This window comes from Seriola lalandi, unplaced genomic scaffold, assembly GCF_002814215.2.
Source record: "Seriola lalandi dorsalis isolate HSWRI2012SDOR001 ecotype SW California unplaced genomic scaffold, Sedor1 jcf7180002052092, whole genome shotgun sequence".
Taxonomy (NCBI): Eukaryota; Metazoa; Chordata; class Actinopteri; order Carangiformes; family Carangidae; genus Seriola; species Seriola lalandi.
The window spans coordinates 54148-70281 of NW_019522645.1; the positions used below are offsets into that span (position 1 = coordinate 54148).

At 40.8% G+C, this 16134-nt stretch overlaps 1 protein-coding gene across 7 annotated transcripts in view; it reads right to left on the reverse strand.

Annotated features, from left to right (window-relative positions):
* Positions 1–83: 83 nt before the first annotated feature.
* LOC111649941 (3',5'-cyclic-AMP phosphodiesterase 4C) overlaps positions 84–16134 on the reverse strand; it is a 97318-nt gene continuing 81267 nt past the window's right edge. For all 7 annotated transcript variants that reach the window (XM_087172140.1, XM_023399641.2, XM_087172139.1 and 4 more), the window contains 9 exons: positions 14068–14161; positions 10869–11041; positions 10640–10738; positions 9693–9857; positions 9354–9453; positions 8745–8899; positions 7760–7882; positions 6471–6653; positions 84–6092 (listed from right to left, as the gene is read on the reverse strand). In XM_087172140.1, the coding sequence (XP_087028266.1) occupies positions 5514–6092; positions 6471–6653; positions 7760–7882; positions 8745–8899; positions 9354–9453; positions 9693–9857; positions 10640–10738; positions 10869–11041; positions 14068–14161 (1671 nt within the window). In that variant the 3' untranslated portion in view covers positions 84–5513. The remainder of the gene's footprint in view (positions 6093–6470; positions 6654–7759; positions 7883–8744; positions 8900–9353; positions 9454–9692; positions 9858–10639; positions 10739–10868; positions 11042–14067; positions 14162–16134) is intronic.

Consider the following 16134-nt stretch of genomic DNA (forward strand, 5'->3'; position numbering starts at 1 on the left):
ATTTTAAAAAACAAAAAAAAGAAAACTTTGTTCATTAGGCTGACTATATAAAACAAAGAAATGACAAAACAGCCAGTCTGATATAAATTTCCATATAATTTATTGGCATTTTCCACTTAAAACACCCTGAACTCCCGAGACTCTTTTGGCTTAAAATGAGAAACAAAAATATATTTTTCTTTGACAAAAACATTGGAGTGGCAGATGTATACATACTTGTAAAGTATACTTGATTTTTAGGCTCCAGAACATAAAATCAAATGTCCTATGTTACAGTACTTTGTCTCGACAGAAACGTTTTGAAGAATAAATATCTTTATAGAAGTTTGCACAGCACAGGCTGAGGAAACGAGACGGCATGAACATTAATGGTGGCAGTATCGGCGCAACACAATAACAGAGCGAGAGCAGAGACTCGGCTGCTCGTCAACACATTTAACACTGTATGGCACTGATGTCTTCCTGTAGAGCCACAGTGCTGAATTTAACATGCCGATGAAACGCCTCAGATCACTGAGCTACACACTCCACATTCACATGACGTAAAACTGTAAGGGCGTCGGAAAAAGATGTTCAGTGTTTCAAACATCCCACATGATGGAAATGCCATGCTCAACTTGTACATGTGACGTTTTTTTCCTAAAAAGATTCACGTGTTTTGCTCATATCAAACGGAAGTGCTTCAAAATTGATAAGTTATCTATCAATTTTGGTGAGTAAATTAAGGCAAAAAATTGGCTTTATCTTTGGGAACAAATCCTGTTTCCCATTGCACTGCAGAACCCCACCCCCCTCCTTTTTTTTTATTTATTTTTTTTTTATCAGTTTTAAATTATGGTGACATCTTGTATAGGCATGCTTCGGCTACAGCTCTACAGCCCCTCGATGCTGTCTACCACTCCGCTCTCAGGTTCATTACTGGTGATGACTGGTTATAACATTCATCATTACATCCTGTACAAAACGATTGGGTGGTCCTCTCTCACTTTTGCACATACATTTGTTTATATGCAAGGTCTTTATTGGAAAGCTGCCTTCATATATTACTCCCATGTTAGGTTGGTCCACTGGACCACATTACACCAGGACTAATGACTGGCTTAAGCTCCATGTCCCTCGAGTTCACACTGAGCTTGGAAGAACTGCTTTTGGCTTCTTTGAGCTCTCCACCTGGAAGTCACTTTAAAATAAATGTGGTACCTTATCATTTAAAGTCATTAATCAATAACCTTTTAACTTCTGTCTGTACCTGTTTCAATTGATTGTTATTATTTATTAATTGTGTTTGTTTTAATTGATTGTATTTTTATTATTTTGTATCTACTTGACATCATTGTAAGGCCTTTTTGAGTTTTAAATAAAGGCATTATTATTAGGAGCATTATGTGATTAATTTGTCCTCGTCTTTGTGTTGTATGTTGCTTTTCTGATCAGTCGCAGTGGCTATCACTGCTTGTGCTTTAGTTTATTCCATACAAACTGGATAAGTAAACGCATCACTCCCTGTGCTCCAGAGGACTTAACAAATGGTGTTAACAACAGACTACATCACTGCTGTGTTATATCTGTCTTATCTCTGTTTAGATAAAAATGTACAAGATTTTTACATTTAGGTTTACTTTTTTTTCCAACATAAATCATATAATGAAATTACTTTCTGAAAAATAAAGCAGATGGTTCAAAAAGACTGTAATGTAATACACATATTTTCAAAGGTTTAATATCAACTTGTTTGGTGTTTGAGCTCTTTTCCATCTTCTTAAACATCAACACGTTATCAAATTTTTACCTAACCTGAGGAAATGTGTTTTCTCTCTGTAAAAACAGAAAACTGTTTAACCAGTGTTAAGAAGTCTGAATTATTGGCTCAGCTCCGGTGATTATGGGTGGACTAGAAGTTTACACTGCACACAAATGTTTAGAGACATTTGGTGTCTCTGTTTGGTGGCTTAAAAAAGAAACAGGAATCTTGATGGTAAAGTTATGGTTAGAGCACCACAGGGCAGAGTAAAAGTTCAAAACCCCACTAGGCTGCAGTGTTCATCACACAATATAATATGCAGGTGCTTTATGTAAAATACAAAACAGACAACTGTGCTATTTTTAGAGCTTTACCAGTGCAGGTAAAAAAATAAATAAAAGAAGTAAGGTTCATTGTCAGGGTGATGCTAAAGAAAAGGCCACAAAGCGTTCAGCACCTTTCATGGCAACATGCCCGCTAGATCATGACGTTTCTTGTGTGCAAGTATAAATGTGTTGTCCTGTTGATGGCGCTAGAGGTAAAGTCTGTGAATAACCAAAAGAAATGCTCTGTGGCTGCTGAGGCTAACATGGCATTTTCATCACATGAAGGCATCTATGGTTAACTGTTGCTAATTAAAGTATGGAGTCAGAACACATGGAAAACTAAACACGATTTACATAGCTGAATTTCTCCGATTATCATGTGACTGCTTTGATCGCAAATAATATTTATTCTGTGAAATGACGGAATAAATGTGTGTAAAAGGACAGAAGCAGAATATCGCTGTCATGAAAAAAACCCTTTTGGCTCGACTTTGGTGAATTTTCATGTTTTATCACGATTCCCGGGTGTTGTTAAGCTAAAACCAACAGTGAACTCTTGTCATTTTAGAAATGCAAAGTTTTATAAATGTATTCTGATTCTGTATGACCAACTCTAAGGCCTGGCAATAAGAAGCTTTCTTATTTTTACAGTTTTTGTGAAGGAACCTTTGAAACATCTCAAGAGAGAACAGTGAGTCAAACCACGTTCTGAGGCTCGGCATGTTAAAAACGGCAAAATGGTCTTTTAACACCAGGTTCCAACCTCTCCTATCACATGTAAGGCTGATCAATAAAGCTTACTAGCTGACTTAATGAAATACTGTTAGACTAGTGTTTTCTACTACTGCCTGACCTGGAAGTGCATCATATCCGGTGTAGTGCTTGTTTACTTCCTGGTCTTTCTACCTCAATGACGGTGACAAACGCTGCTCTAGACTGAACGTATACTTGGTACAGAAAGAGTCATGAAAACTCCTGAAACTACACACATTTTCAAGTGTCAGCTATCTGATTAGGAAAGGGCTGAACAGACTGATCCTAAGTTGCACAAAATCTATTAAATTGTCTGCATTAAATACTGTTGACATCTATCATTCGTAAAAACTAACACTATAAAGTCAATGACTTTGATACAATCATCAGGTTAAAATCTCTAGAGTAAAAATGTACAGCATCGTAGGCTGGCAGGTGTTTGTGTGTTTTCAACACTTATGGCACACAGTTATCCCAGTCGAGCACTAACGACCAAATAAGACTGATAACCTGATGGAACACAATCGGTTTAGTTTGAACTACAGGCAATTCACGACTGAAACTGTGCTCCTCGTAATCTGTACAGCAGTCCCTGTCGGCAGGGTGAGAAAGTAACACCACAATGATTTTGGGATTATAAGACCCTTACTGGTTTGAGTAAAAAAAGGAGGGCAGTTTATTTAAAGGGGCACTTTACTTATTTTAGACATGAAGGTCAGTTTATTTTGAGTACAGCCTGTGAAAACAGCTGTATAATGTCTAATGGGACGGGGAGGTTTCTAACGTTTGAAAAAAAAAAAACCCTGATGATGTCATAGTGATTTTGATTAATTAATTTTCTGATTAATGATAGAAACCCTGCAGGGGACAGATTTTAAAAAAATCTGGGCATTTACAAGGCAGGGAGGGTCTGAGACACTACTGAGTTGCATTATGGTAAATGTAGGATCCACTATTAGTATTATCAGAATAACAGACAAGCCTTGACATGTGGCTGATGTTTGACATTTGAAATGTCAGAGAGTGAAAATTTTAATTACTAGTAGCTTTACTTTAAAGACTGAAATGGAATATTCATGGTATTCACAATTAATTCAAAAGTCTCTGAGTTCCAATCTGTAGATTGAAAAATGTTGCCCACAAAATATTAATTTGTAGACGAGGCCAAACAGCAAACAACGGGACCAAATCAACCAACACAGAAGCCTTTTAAAATCAAGACTCTGAAAAAGATTTTGTAAGTTTAGAAAGGCTGCTGTGATCGCAGGATGCAGGACTACAGGAGGCGCAGGGTTTTCACTTGCCTAAGAAAGGAAGAATTAGTTTTAAAGTTGACTGAGCTTATCGCACCTGTAGTTATAAATGACAGTCAGGTGCAAATGCTGCAGTTTTAGAGAATCTAAATCTCTGTAGCTGAAACTCCTCAAAACGCAGCTGGAGTCTTAAAATTCCAGTGTTAGCCGACCACCAGAAGGGCGTGAGTTTTGGTGTTCTCTGAGCCGGTCAAATCCCCTGTTGAGACATTAGTCCAGTTACTTTCCCACCCTGCCTATTGGTACCTGGCTTCAGATGTCTGTGCTGTGTTTGTGTGATCGGTAGGCCTACGGTGGGTGAAGCCCTTTGTGTGACTGAATAGAAGAGCTGAACAGCAGAGACGGTAAAGTGCTACTGCGGACCAGAGGCACCCTGATAAAAAATGCTTTTCAAGCACATAAACACAGACAAGACCAGCAAATGTACAACAAAGAACTGTCTGAAAATCAAAACCTAAAACAATGACACCATTTAAAATCATCTCAGGTATAAAAATAAAGCTTAAACAAATCATACAGGTGGTGTCTTTTGTATTTCCAACTGGTGAGACCGGGGCACAGTCTTTTTCAGTGTTTAATCTCTGGTGCTACAAGCTGGTTTAAATATTTATTATTTGATTGCTTCAGTTTCCAAATTTTCTATTAAAGGGTTTTAATCAAAATGTAGAGACATACAGGTTAAATAAAGTCTCTAGTTTGGAGGTAAATCAAACAGAAAAGACAGTTTGGGGTCAGGGGTCAGGTCAGGGGTACCCACTACATCTGTGCTACATTAGATTTTTAGTTTCTCTTCATACCCTGAGGTTTAGGTCCATCGATTTTCTCACTGCTCACCTAGATCCTGTATTTGGTAAAATGATTCATCGCCCACATCATTCTCAAACAAAGAAATCATACTCACTTATTCCAAACTGACTCAATCATTTCATACATTAAACTGAAACTATGGTGCAAAATCATCTCCGAGACCCTGTCGAACCACCGCGATCCTCAATCGCTGCTCTTGTCCGAATGTCACAGACAGTTATTTTAGAGGAAGACATTTCCTTTACCTTATGTACTTGTTAGAGTGTCATGCCTCTGCTCCGCTCTTCTTCCCAGTTAAATTGCAGCAGTCTTTGTCTGGGACACTCTAAACTGAAACTACAACAAAGCAGGATGGGACACAAAGGCTTATCAGGCACCCAAAGAGAGGCTAAAACGATTCTTCTTTGCTGAAAAAAAACAGAGGGGGGACGTCGCTCTGTTCTCCAGAGAGGGTGTCTCCAGTGTAAAGGGACTGTGGTGATTTTACAGACTTTATTGGTAGAGGCCTGCCCTGCCTCCCTCTCCCTACACCTAGCGCTCGTGTCTCTCAGGCGGGGCAGGTTGTGCTGGTTGTTACGTGCCCATACGCAGGCAGGCCACCCCGTCGCCCTCCTGGCTCAGTTCTCTGTCCCTGTCGGTGCCCTCCCGTTTCGGGGAGGCCAGCGTCCTGTGGGGAAGGGGGCTCCGCACCGACATGGCAGCCAGACTCAGGGTCCGAGACGGGTGAGGCGAGGGGGGGCGGTACCTGCTGCGGGGGTCCGGAGACAGGGAAGGGGAGGAGGAGTCCCGGTGCCGCTCCCCGCCTGATTGGGACTCGTCCTCTAAGGGGCTCTCCAGGTCAGACTCCTCCTCATCCTCCTCCTCTTCCTCCAGCGTGAGTTCAAACTGGAACTTGTCCCCTCCACCTCCTCCTCCTCCTCCTCCCCCTCCCCCTCCTGAGGGGACAGATCCTCCTGCTCCCACAGCTCCTCCTCCTGGCCCCACCTCGGCGTGGTGCTCCTCGGGGCTGGAGGGCGACGGGCTGCGGGGGATCATGCTCTGGTACCACTCCCTGTTGTCCTCCAGAGTGTCCAGGATGTCCTGAGCATCAGGGTGCACCAAGTCCGCCCAGGTCTCCCACAGAGGGTGGACAATGTAGTCGATGAACCCCACCTGGTCATAAAAATCAATAATGACAATAATGAACAGACAAATCGTAGTAGTATAGAATGAATATAGAAAAATTGCTCTGTTGAAGACACTCTGGGTTACATTGACTTGACTGAAGGAAAATGGGTGTAAATATGATCATTTTACCATTATTCTATGACGAGCACAAAATGTGTCAGTGCAATAGAAGCTACCAAGTTTGGTTCTTAAATCCAGTCCAGAGGACTAACCCACACATGCAAATAAAAAATATGTCCAGCTCGATGTTAAAAAACACAAAACTTAGCTGTCATTTTGAATTTTTTTTTTCTCGTTTTCTCTTTTTCTATCTCGTGCTGTATCTCTACTTCCTCCACATCTCTATGTGTCAGTGGGCGTTACCTGACTCTTCTCTATGGAGGCATTGTGTTTGTCACACATGGGACTGATCTCCATGCCCTTGTCCCGCTCTCGGTCTCCCTGGGTGAAGAACTCCACCATGATGCGGTCAGTCCACTGCCGGTACAGCTCCAGCGGTTTGGTCGGGTTGCTCAGGTCGGCGCAGTGGACCATGTTCTGCAGTACCTGGAGTAGACATGCTCAGTAAGACTCTGCCGGTGATTCTTTTAGGGACATGCTCAGTGCAGGGGCTTCAGACCAAACTAATGGTGATGACTGTGAGGAGTTCCTATATAAAGAAGTTCAGCAAGGTCTGTTTATTTGAAACAAACTGGAAATGTCATATGGAACAGTTTTGTGCAAGGAAATTTTACATATTTAACCCTGTTTTGGCTTTATTTTAAAGTTTCCTGGAAAGAATCATGTAGTTTGATACTAATTACAGGAGTCAAAGTTGCATTTAAATGCCAATAAATAATTATTACCCATTAATCTATTATTAAAAACTTTATTCTTCATTTATGCTCAATTGTTTGTTTGTTTGATTGGTTGTAGACACATTTCATATTTTGCACATGTAGCTCACCTGCTATCCTCTGACTTAAAGTCTCAAGGTTGTGCTACCTTAGCATTTAGATAGTTGTACCAAATGACCACTCTCTATTTTATCTGTAATTAAAACTAAATGTTATGGTTTTTTCCAAGAAACTTCTCATGAGATCATTTGGAAATAAACTGGAATTATCTGACGTGTAAAATAAAATGTTACCAAATACTATAAACACCTTTTGGATAAACTGATGCTCTAAGCTGAGAGGATAATTAAGACCCTGATCATTTCATGACAGTAGTTTGATTGTATTCACCAGTTATAATTTTCTCTAACCCTGTCATCTTTCTGCCAGTTCCAAAACAATAACACATTGTACAACACTTCAGCTCTGTACAGATGCAGTGGCCGCTGCGTGTCCAGCAGGCAGCAGCACTGTCACACACAGCTGTTCAGTTTGTTGTGTATGAAGGAAACATGAAGGTTAGTGTGGAAACGTGCTGCTGCTTTTCATTCAGTGCTGACTTTTTATACAGATTTTTTTATCTGAAACAGATTAATGCTTCAGTTTTTGTTGCAGATGAATGTAGGATTTAAAATTACACAGTGATGTAAAGTCTCTGTTCAAACAATGCACTATCCACGTATGAGCCGTCATGATGTACTGATTGCTGTGTGTGAATAATGACACCATTAATTACTGTGTGTTCCTGTGTTCGTTGTCGGCCGGGGGAGCTCTCACCTGAATGCGGTCGGAGTAGTTGTCGAGCAGCAGGACTCCCAGACTAGTCACCTTCTTGGTTTCCACCATTGTCTTCATGTCCGCCAAGAAGTTCATGTGTTTGGACATATCAGTGGCCAGCACCTGAAGAGGACGACAACCACGCAGACAGAGACACGACACAACTTCAGTTCCTTGTTTCAACGAGAAGACGTCTTTTCATGCCGTCCGTGGAGTTCTTCCTCCCTATATCTATAAGGTCTAAAGGCTTCTAATGCTTTTTAATAACGAATGAAGGAAGCGTGTATATGAAATGATACACTGTATGTCTTGAAGTGTTTCTTTGAAAATGTGCGAGATGAGTGACAGTTTGTTTATTTGTCCTTGCACGTCTGTAGATTTATCCAACATTGCAGTGTTTGGGTTACTAAGTCTGATTGTAGCAAAGCAAAGAGCACTCCAGAACTACACCTGTGCTGGACATCAGTCTGATTCAGTAGTTATTATGTCACTACTTGTTCGTATGGCACAAGGTCACGATCCGCAGGTTTTCCATTTTAACTCTCAGGATAAACGTTCTTGACCCAAACTCATGGAATTGGGAATTACTGTATATACTAATACCATATATGTTCTCATTACTGCTGTATTTTCTCCTTTTCTGTTGCTTTTTTGTGTGCTGCCTCTTTTCCGACTCCTTTTTCACCCCCCGATTTTATTTGTTCCACCCAGCTGCAGATGAAAAGAGGAAGCCATAACTGACCATCAGTCTGTCAGTGTTTTCATGCAACATCTGCATGATGATGTTTTCCCAGCAGCCTTTTCAAAGTAGCATGTTACCAGATACGTAAAGCTGCTGGTTCAGCATTCTTTTACCATCCACAACTTTTACTGAACCACAGACTAAATCGAATACCATAAAAATGATACTGTAAAGCGACAGTTCAGCCACAGTATGACTGGAAAGGAAAATCAATGTGTGGTGTAAAAACTGCAGCAGTCTCACCATGTCGATCACCATCTTGCGGAGGGAGTCTCTCAGCTTCTTGCTGAGGTTCTGGAAGATGTCGCAGTTGTCTTCTTGGAGCAGTTTGAAGCCCACGGCGAGGTGGTGGTTCTCCAGCACGGAGGCGTCGTTGTACATCAACGCCAACTCCGAACCTGCAGAGATGTAGGTTGAGACGTGTAAAAGGACACCCTAAACATTTGCTACATTGTGCAAAACGTGAAGTAAAAACAGACCTACATACATTATTGCTACCATGTCAGCAAATCACCCGATTACTAATGATTACCAATTACTAAAGACAATGCAGATCAAACTGTTTTATGGTATTTTAAAGGGTCTGAAAGTTTTACAAAAAGGTGTTGCAGTGTTTAAGAAACTGTTCCAGGGTGTTAAATTATCCCTATGTATTTAAGTCTCTCAAAATATTATGAAAGTTATAGAAATTTTTTTTTTTTTTACAGTGTTCAAAATACTGCTTTAATCCTAAAACACATTTTTCATTTGTTTGAGATTTTTTTGACAGTGTTTCCAATCTTTTTCAATGTGATTCTTGTTTCGATCAGGCCTGTTAAGGCAGATGTGGACAGAGACAGATGTGGAACCTACTGGTGTTTATTAGGAACTGGTTGGTGACTCCTGGGTGGTCGACGTCATGGATGGCACTAGCGAAGAGAGCGGCCATGATCTCCAGGTCTGTGAACACCGCCTGGGTTGGACAAGGGACAGACAACACATTAATTCAAAACAATACGATGATATGATATTGTAGCTATTATTATAATATTATTACTTATTTTGAACAAGAAACAACGAAAGTGTCAACTAGGAGGATAAAAGTCAGGATTCAGAGGTCTGATGCAGAGCCAGAGCCCTGGAGCTTGTTGTGATTAATAACTACATCCAACTAGATCCATATAAAAGTAACCAGAAGCTTTCTCAGCTCACCTCTAAAGCGGGGGTGGACAGGAGGACATGGGTGGACTGCACCACGTCAGCTGCATGGATGTTGTTGTGATAAGCTACTTCAGCATGGTAGTGGTCCTCCAAGGTCATCATGAAGGTGATGAAGGTGTCAACTGGGATCTTAAAGGTTTTCAAAAGGTCTCTCTCCTGGCAGGGTGAAGAGGATCAGTAAAGAACCAGAGTCACATCAGCATCAAATGACTATTATTAGAAATGATTCTCTTTTACTGTGACATGGGCGGCTTCAGTTGATTCTAACGACCAGGCAAGTTGCCAGAAGTTTGTTCAATTTGGCAACCAGCTGATTTTTCCCCAAATCCAACTTGGTGCGTCACACCACAAAATGTACCGTAGTCATGGTGACAATAACATCTTTACTCCATTTATCCCTACAAATCTTTACATGATGTCTTAAACCTACAATACCCACCTGGTGGCAGCAGAAACAAGTTGTGAACACAACAGTGACATATCATCACCATCAAGTTGATGGTGCTGAACATCTAGCTGTTACAGAGCAACATTATCATTCATCTGGAGTCATGTTTGTGTCCATCTGGTAAGGTATGTTCAATATCGACTTTCTTTTAGCTCTGTTTTTGGTCTCCATCAACTCCTGAGGGAAACATCTGGTTCTTTAGCTGCTAAATGCTCCACCATGTTCAGCTACTTGGTGCTGAGCAGGCAGTGTTCAGTGGGTAAACAGCTGCCTGCTGCAGCCGAAAGCAATATGATGGGAGCAGTGAGAGTGTCTCTGTAGTTTTATCACAATGAGCAGCCATTGTTTTCACATTGTCATTTGATACATTGTTAGTATAAGATGTCGGTTATAGCCACTTAATGATTTATTGATGATAAAATGCACCATAAAAATGAACTTCATTTATCCGCATTTGAACAACTTTTACAACTTTTATAAGAGATCCTACCTGGAAGACGGTGTACATGATCACCGTCAGAGGGCGGTTCCCGGAAAATTCTGCTATCTTGAAAATATCCAGACCCCAACGATTAATGTCCTCGATCTCCTGAAGAAGTAAAACAGGAGATATGAGACATATTGTTGAGTTGGTATGTTTCTGTCTGTCTGTGTCTGTGTCTGAGTGTGTGGTGTGTGTGTGTGTGTGTGTGTGTGTGTGTGTGTGTGTCTGAACCCACCTTGGCCAGCAGACTCTCGTGCGGCGTGCTGACTCCGAAGCGAGGGATGCAGGCGGGTGCTAAACTGGGGCTCTGTGTGACCTTTTTCACACCGCTGATCTGTGACATTGGCCTCTTCTTCTTCTCCTTCTCCTTAGGAGCTGGAGACAGGATCTCCACGTCATGTTGTTTCTCTGCAACGTGAACACACAGACATCAACATATACTGTTAAAGCCAGAATCATGTGGTTCATTACGTCTGTAGTTGTAGTCGTGTTACTCTTACACAAATAAAACAAACCCAAGAGTGCTTGTTGAGATGCTACTGTAATATCTGATCTTAAATTGACCAAAAATTTTACTTTGTTTAGGAAACATGCCCATTTCCATGCACGCATGCTGTGGATCTGACTGTTGCTTATATGCACCTGGGCTGGTGGCAACCAATAATTTGTACAAATTACCTTACACACTAACACCAGCTAATACAGTTAAAACAAATCAAAATTGATGCACCACTGATATCATTCATTTTATTCCCCACATTCCTTGCTTAAATTACCCACAATGCAACTCCACTGCTGACAGTCTTTCTAATGTCTTTCTAACTCCACACCGCAGATTTTTTTCATTTTCATTTTTTCATATTGTAACACTGACTCAAGTGACATCACTTTTTTAACAGATTTTGCACAGCTGCATCCGGAAGCCAAAACATCCAACTTTTACATATACAGTATGCAGCAGTACTTCTCAAGACCTGCAAACAGAATTTGATGTGTAAAATCATTGCTCCCATTCCAGTGGTTACAGCAGTTAATACTGCCACTACAGAACTAGACTTGACTATGACTGCTCCTCAACTGTAAATACCGCTGTCACTACAACTGCTACTAGCATATACATATACAACTTAAATAAATACCCTATAACACCTATAACTAGTACTAGCGAATGTGCATTGCTTCACATATGTCATGAAGTTCCTCATTACATGAAACCCATGTTCTTCTAAGCACCGACAACATTAAGGAGGCAGGTGTGATAAAACTACAAGCTGTCAGTGAAGAGCTGGACGGGTAATAAAATAAGCTTAAAAACATTCTCTGTTCTCTTTTTACAGTACTAAATAAAACTGGTCTCACATATACATCTTCAAATATCACACAGAAACATGCATCAGCCGTGCATTTGTACTTTTTTTTCACCATAACACAGTCATGATCTGTGTTAATGACCGTGTTACCAACTGGATTTTGCATTGCTCCTGTAGATCACAAAATTTTAAATGCAAATAAATGTTTAAACAATACATTAGAGAGTTGTTTGTTTTGGAGGTTTCGTATAAAGTATGTAAAATCGAATTGCAAAGTAAAAATAGAATTACAAAAGCAATGTGCTTATATGTAGGCCATACTGTATATATATATATATATATATACACACATACTGTATATGGTTGGGAGGTCACTGACAAACAGGAATGTATACAGGTATAATTACGCACTAACTGTAGCATATAGCTCTATTGTCAGAGCACTGGTTGTATATAAATGTATATCAACCGCTAAATAGCAGAGGGTGCAGAATACCAGCAGTAGAAAGCTAAGGATGATGGGTAAAACCTGTTGGTTTCTCAAGAACTCAGCATTGCTGTGAGCTTGCTGACGAAGCACATGTCATGTTATTCCGAATGTAGGTTTGAAAACGTTTATAGGTTGGAGATGTTTTAAACCCACAGTGGAGCGTGTAATCCATTTCCACCAACAGTATCGACATAATCTCCACAGGAGTTGTTGGCACAAAGGTGCTGTCCCAGCAGACACAGTTGTATTGAAAATGACTCATCTGTTTTTGTGCAAACCAAGAAAAACCATAATCCCATTTTGGCATCACAGACAGCCTGCTTTACCCCGCGTCCACACATCCTCCTCAGTATTTTCCATCCACGTATATTTATTAGCACAGTAGGAATAATTCCTCGAACATTATCCACATCTGAGGCCACATACAAACACCTGCCACCGTAAGGATGCAGAGCGACCTGAGTGGCAGCGTCACACGAGGCGCTGTGTCTGGCCTCTCTCACCTCTCTCACAGTGCCTCCTCTTCCTCACACCCAAAACCATGGTGTTCATTTTCGAACGCAGCCGGGCTTGACGCCGAGGCACTCATATCAGAATGGCATCTGACTGACAGCTCCATCGTCATCCGGCTGGACCTCCATCCTGCCGGCAGGGCTGTTGAAGACTAAGCCTCCTATTGATGCAACACGCCGTCTTATAATATTGCACCCTGTTGCTACGACAACGCCACACAATGTGTCCGGGAATGCTGTCTGTCGCCGCACCTCCTTCTCTTTTAGGGAAGGACAAATCCTCACCCTCTCCATCTGTCCCTATTAACAGACAGTCCTCTCCTCCTTCTTCTCTTTTAGAAAAACACATGCTCTTCATATTTTCTCCCTTCCATCTTTCCTTCCCTTCACAATTCCTTTTCTCTTTCTGTGACTTTAAAATATTAAAAAAAAATCTGCTCTGCACGTTTCTTTAGAAATCCCCATCTTTCACTTTCTTTTTCTCAAAAACAACCTTTTTCTGTTTTGTATCTTCTTCTCCTTCCCCTCTTTTCAAAAAGCTCTTTCTTTATTATTCCTTGAATCCTTCTGTCCTGTTTTTTGTCTTTCTCTCCTTCTTGATTTACTTTTAAAAGCCCCTTTTTCCTTCTCTGCTCTGCTGTTTCTTGCCCTCTCTAAAAAAAAATGCTCTTTGCAATTATGCAAATAAGATTCTTCACATTAGAAGAGCTGGGCAGCACCACAGACACAAAGCTGACTGACAGGTCTGTTATAGCACAAAATATAATTTACACAAGGTCCTTTTTAAACAGATCTTGTTGTCTATCCCATTTATATCAATGACATTCAACTGAATACTAGAAATATTTGAGTTCAACTGCACAACAAGCCACTAAAATGACCATGAAGTTGAATCAACACTTTGAAAGCATGTAAACAAAAACTGAACATTGTAACCCTCATGAAGGGAGGATTTACTGCAGGGCTGTTGTGCTAGACTACATTAAGTGTTCCCTAATAAACTGGCAACTGAGTGTCTGTTTCCATCAAAACACTGGTTTTTGTTATCAATATTAACGCTGAGGCTATCAGGAAGCAGCAGCCCTTATCAATTCTTGTTCATATCAGGTGTTAAACACTCACCTAAGAAAGTGCTGGCAATGAACTCTGACACCTGGTTCCCTGAGCGGCTTGTCTCTGACAGCTGCGTCAGCTCGCGATTCAGCATCCTCTTAAACTGTGTGGACACAAAAAAATAAAATAAATAAATGAATACAAAGGAAGATGTGGTTAGTTCTTATAGACTGTAGATAAACACACAGTGTACAAACGTAGTGACGCAGTGAATGTGTAGCATTGTTTGACATAAATATAGCACAGAAATGAACAGTGATACCTTCATATGACCGAAAACACATGAGATCGTGGTGGAGACAATGTGCATTTGTGGTTCTGCAAACTACTATAAGAGCACATTTCTCATAATAACCATCTGCTTCCTTTACCTCTTCCTCTTTGGAGGAGGAGGAACCATTCATTCATACTATTTCTACTACCTTTCTTCAGTGGGTGGAAATCAGCTGTGAGCTAACACTCACCTCTATGTGCATTTGTCTTTGACTTCCATGTTATAACTAACAACACTTTGCTTTTGTATGTCCTATCTTGATTTGATTACTTTTCATTTTCAATTCATGTTTTATTCAAGTATGATGCACATATAAAATGGGTATATGTGAATGACAATATGAAAGACAATAGCAGAATTAGCAATATCAAACAGTTCAAATAAATCAAATCTCAATGTGTAAACCCCAGGAAACAGGAGGATGTTCAGACATGGGTGGAAACAATAAATACACTGTTTTTACTGTACATTGTTAAAAATGCATCAGGCTGCACCAAACTCTTTTTTTTTTTTACATGGACAAAGTGACACGACTTTATAAACACAGCACAAGATGCTCCATCATTTTTGCTGTGGTTTGGGACCGAGAGCTCACAGATTTGCAATTATCTCAAGTAACAGCACATCTATTTCTGTCTATATATCCAACAATTCACATTCACCTAATCCGAAATGCATTCAAAGGGAAACATGCCGATTTATTTACTTCTATATGCTTACTTGTTATGTTTTCTAAAATACAAATAAAAAAAACTCTAATATCTAACAACTGTTGTTTAAAGGAAATTACCAGTGTTGCAGCTAAAAACACCAGGATATCATTCCTGCCAAAAACCTTTTTTTTTTTTTAAAAAACAAGAATGTTCAGTGTTTCCCCCCTGAGTTTTAACGCAGCGGTAGCTACGACGCCGATTATGTAACAGCTCTGGCACGTGGTGGCTGAGGGAGGAGGGAGGGGATCTGGGTGAGAGAGAGTGATGCTGCAGTGGTTCCACACACACACACACACACACACACACACACACACACACACACACACACACACACACACATGGACAGACACATAAATACTGACTGGGTATCTACAAGGAAACATGATCCTGTAGCTATAAGCAAAAAGTGTTTGTTAATCATGTGGTTTACTGCTCCTGTGGCTCCTAAACACAACTGCTCACTATGTCATGTTTTCCCTCTGGCTTTCTTCCCTCCTCTTAACACACATACAAACACACGCAAATATGTTTACAAATGACATGCAGCATAGTCCTGCTTCTACAAACAGAGCTGAAGCTTTTAAGGATCTGTTTTACATTAGAAAATCATGACAGCTGCTCCTTTATCTCTGTTTCTCATACTCATACACACACACACACACACACACACTGATACGTGCATAGACACACACACATTTTCAGCATTCAACATTCTGTTTGTAGACCCAGTCCTGACTCAGATCCGACAGGACTCACTCGGCATTCAGCCCCCTGCAAACCCTGCGCCGCTGATCAATACATCCCAATGTAAACAAGGCGAGCCGGCAGTGCTCCATGACGCTCACCTGTCTGAGTCTCTGGCACAGACAAACCCAGAGCGCCGATGCAGGCATGTCAGTCCCCGCATGTTGATGTCAGAGAATCCAAAAAGACAAGCTGACAAGTTTGCTGGCTTAGAGACGGGGCTGTAATCTCCTCACTCAGTTCTGCTCCACGATCAGGATGACCGTTTGAACATGAAGAAAAAAAAAAGGACCACTTGGAAATAGAAGTTCCCACAGTCCCATGTGCTGTCCTGAAGGTGAGGGG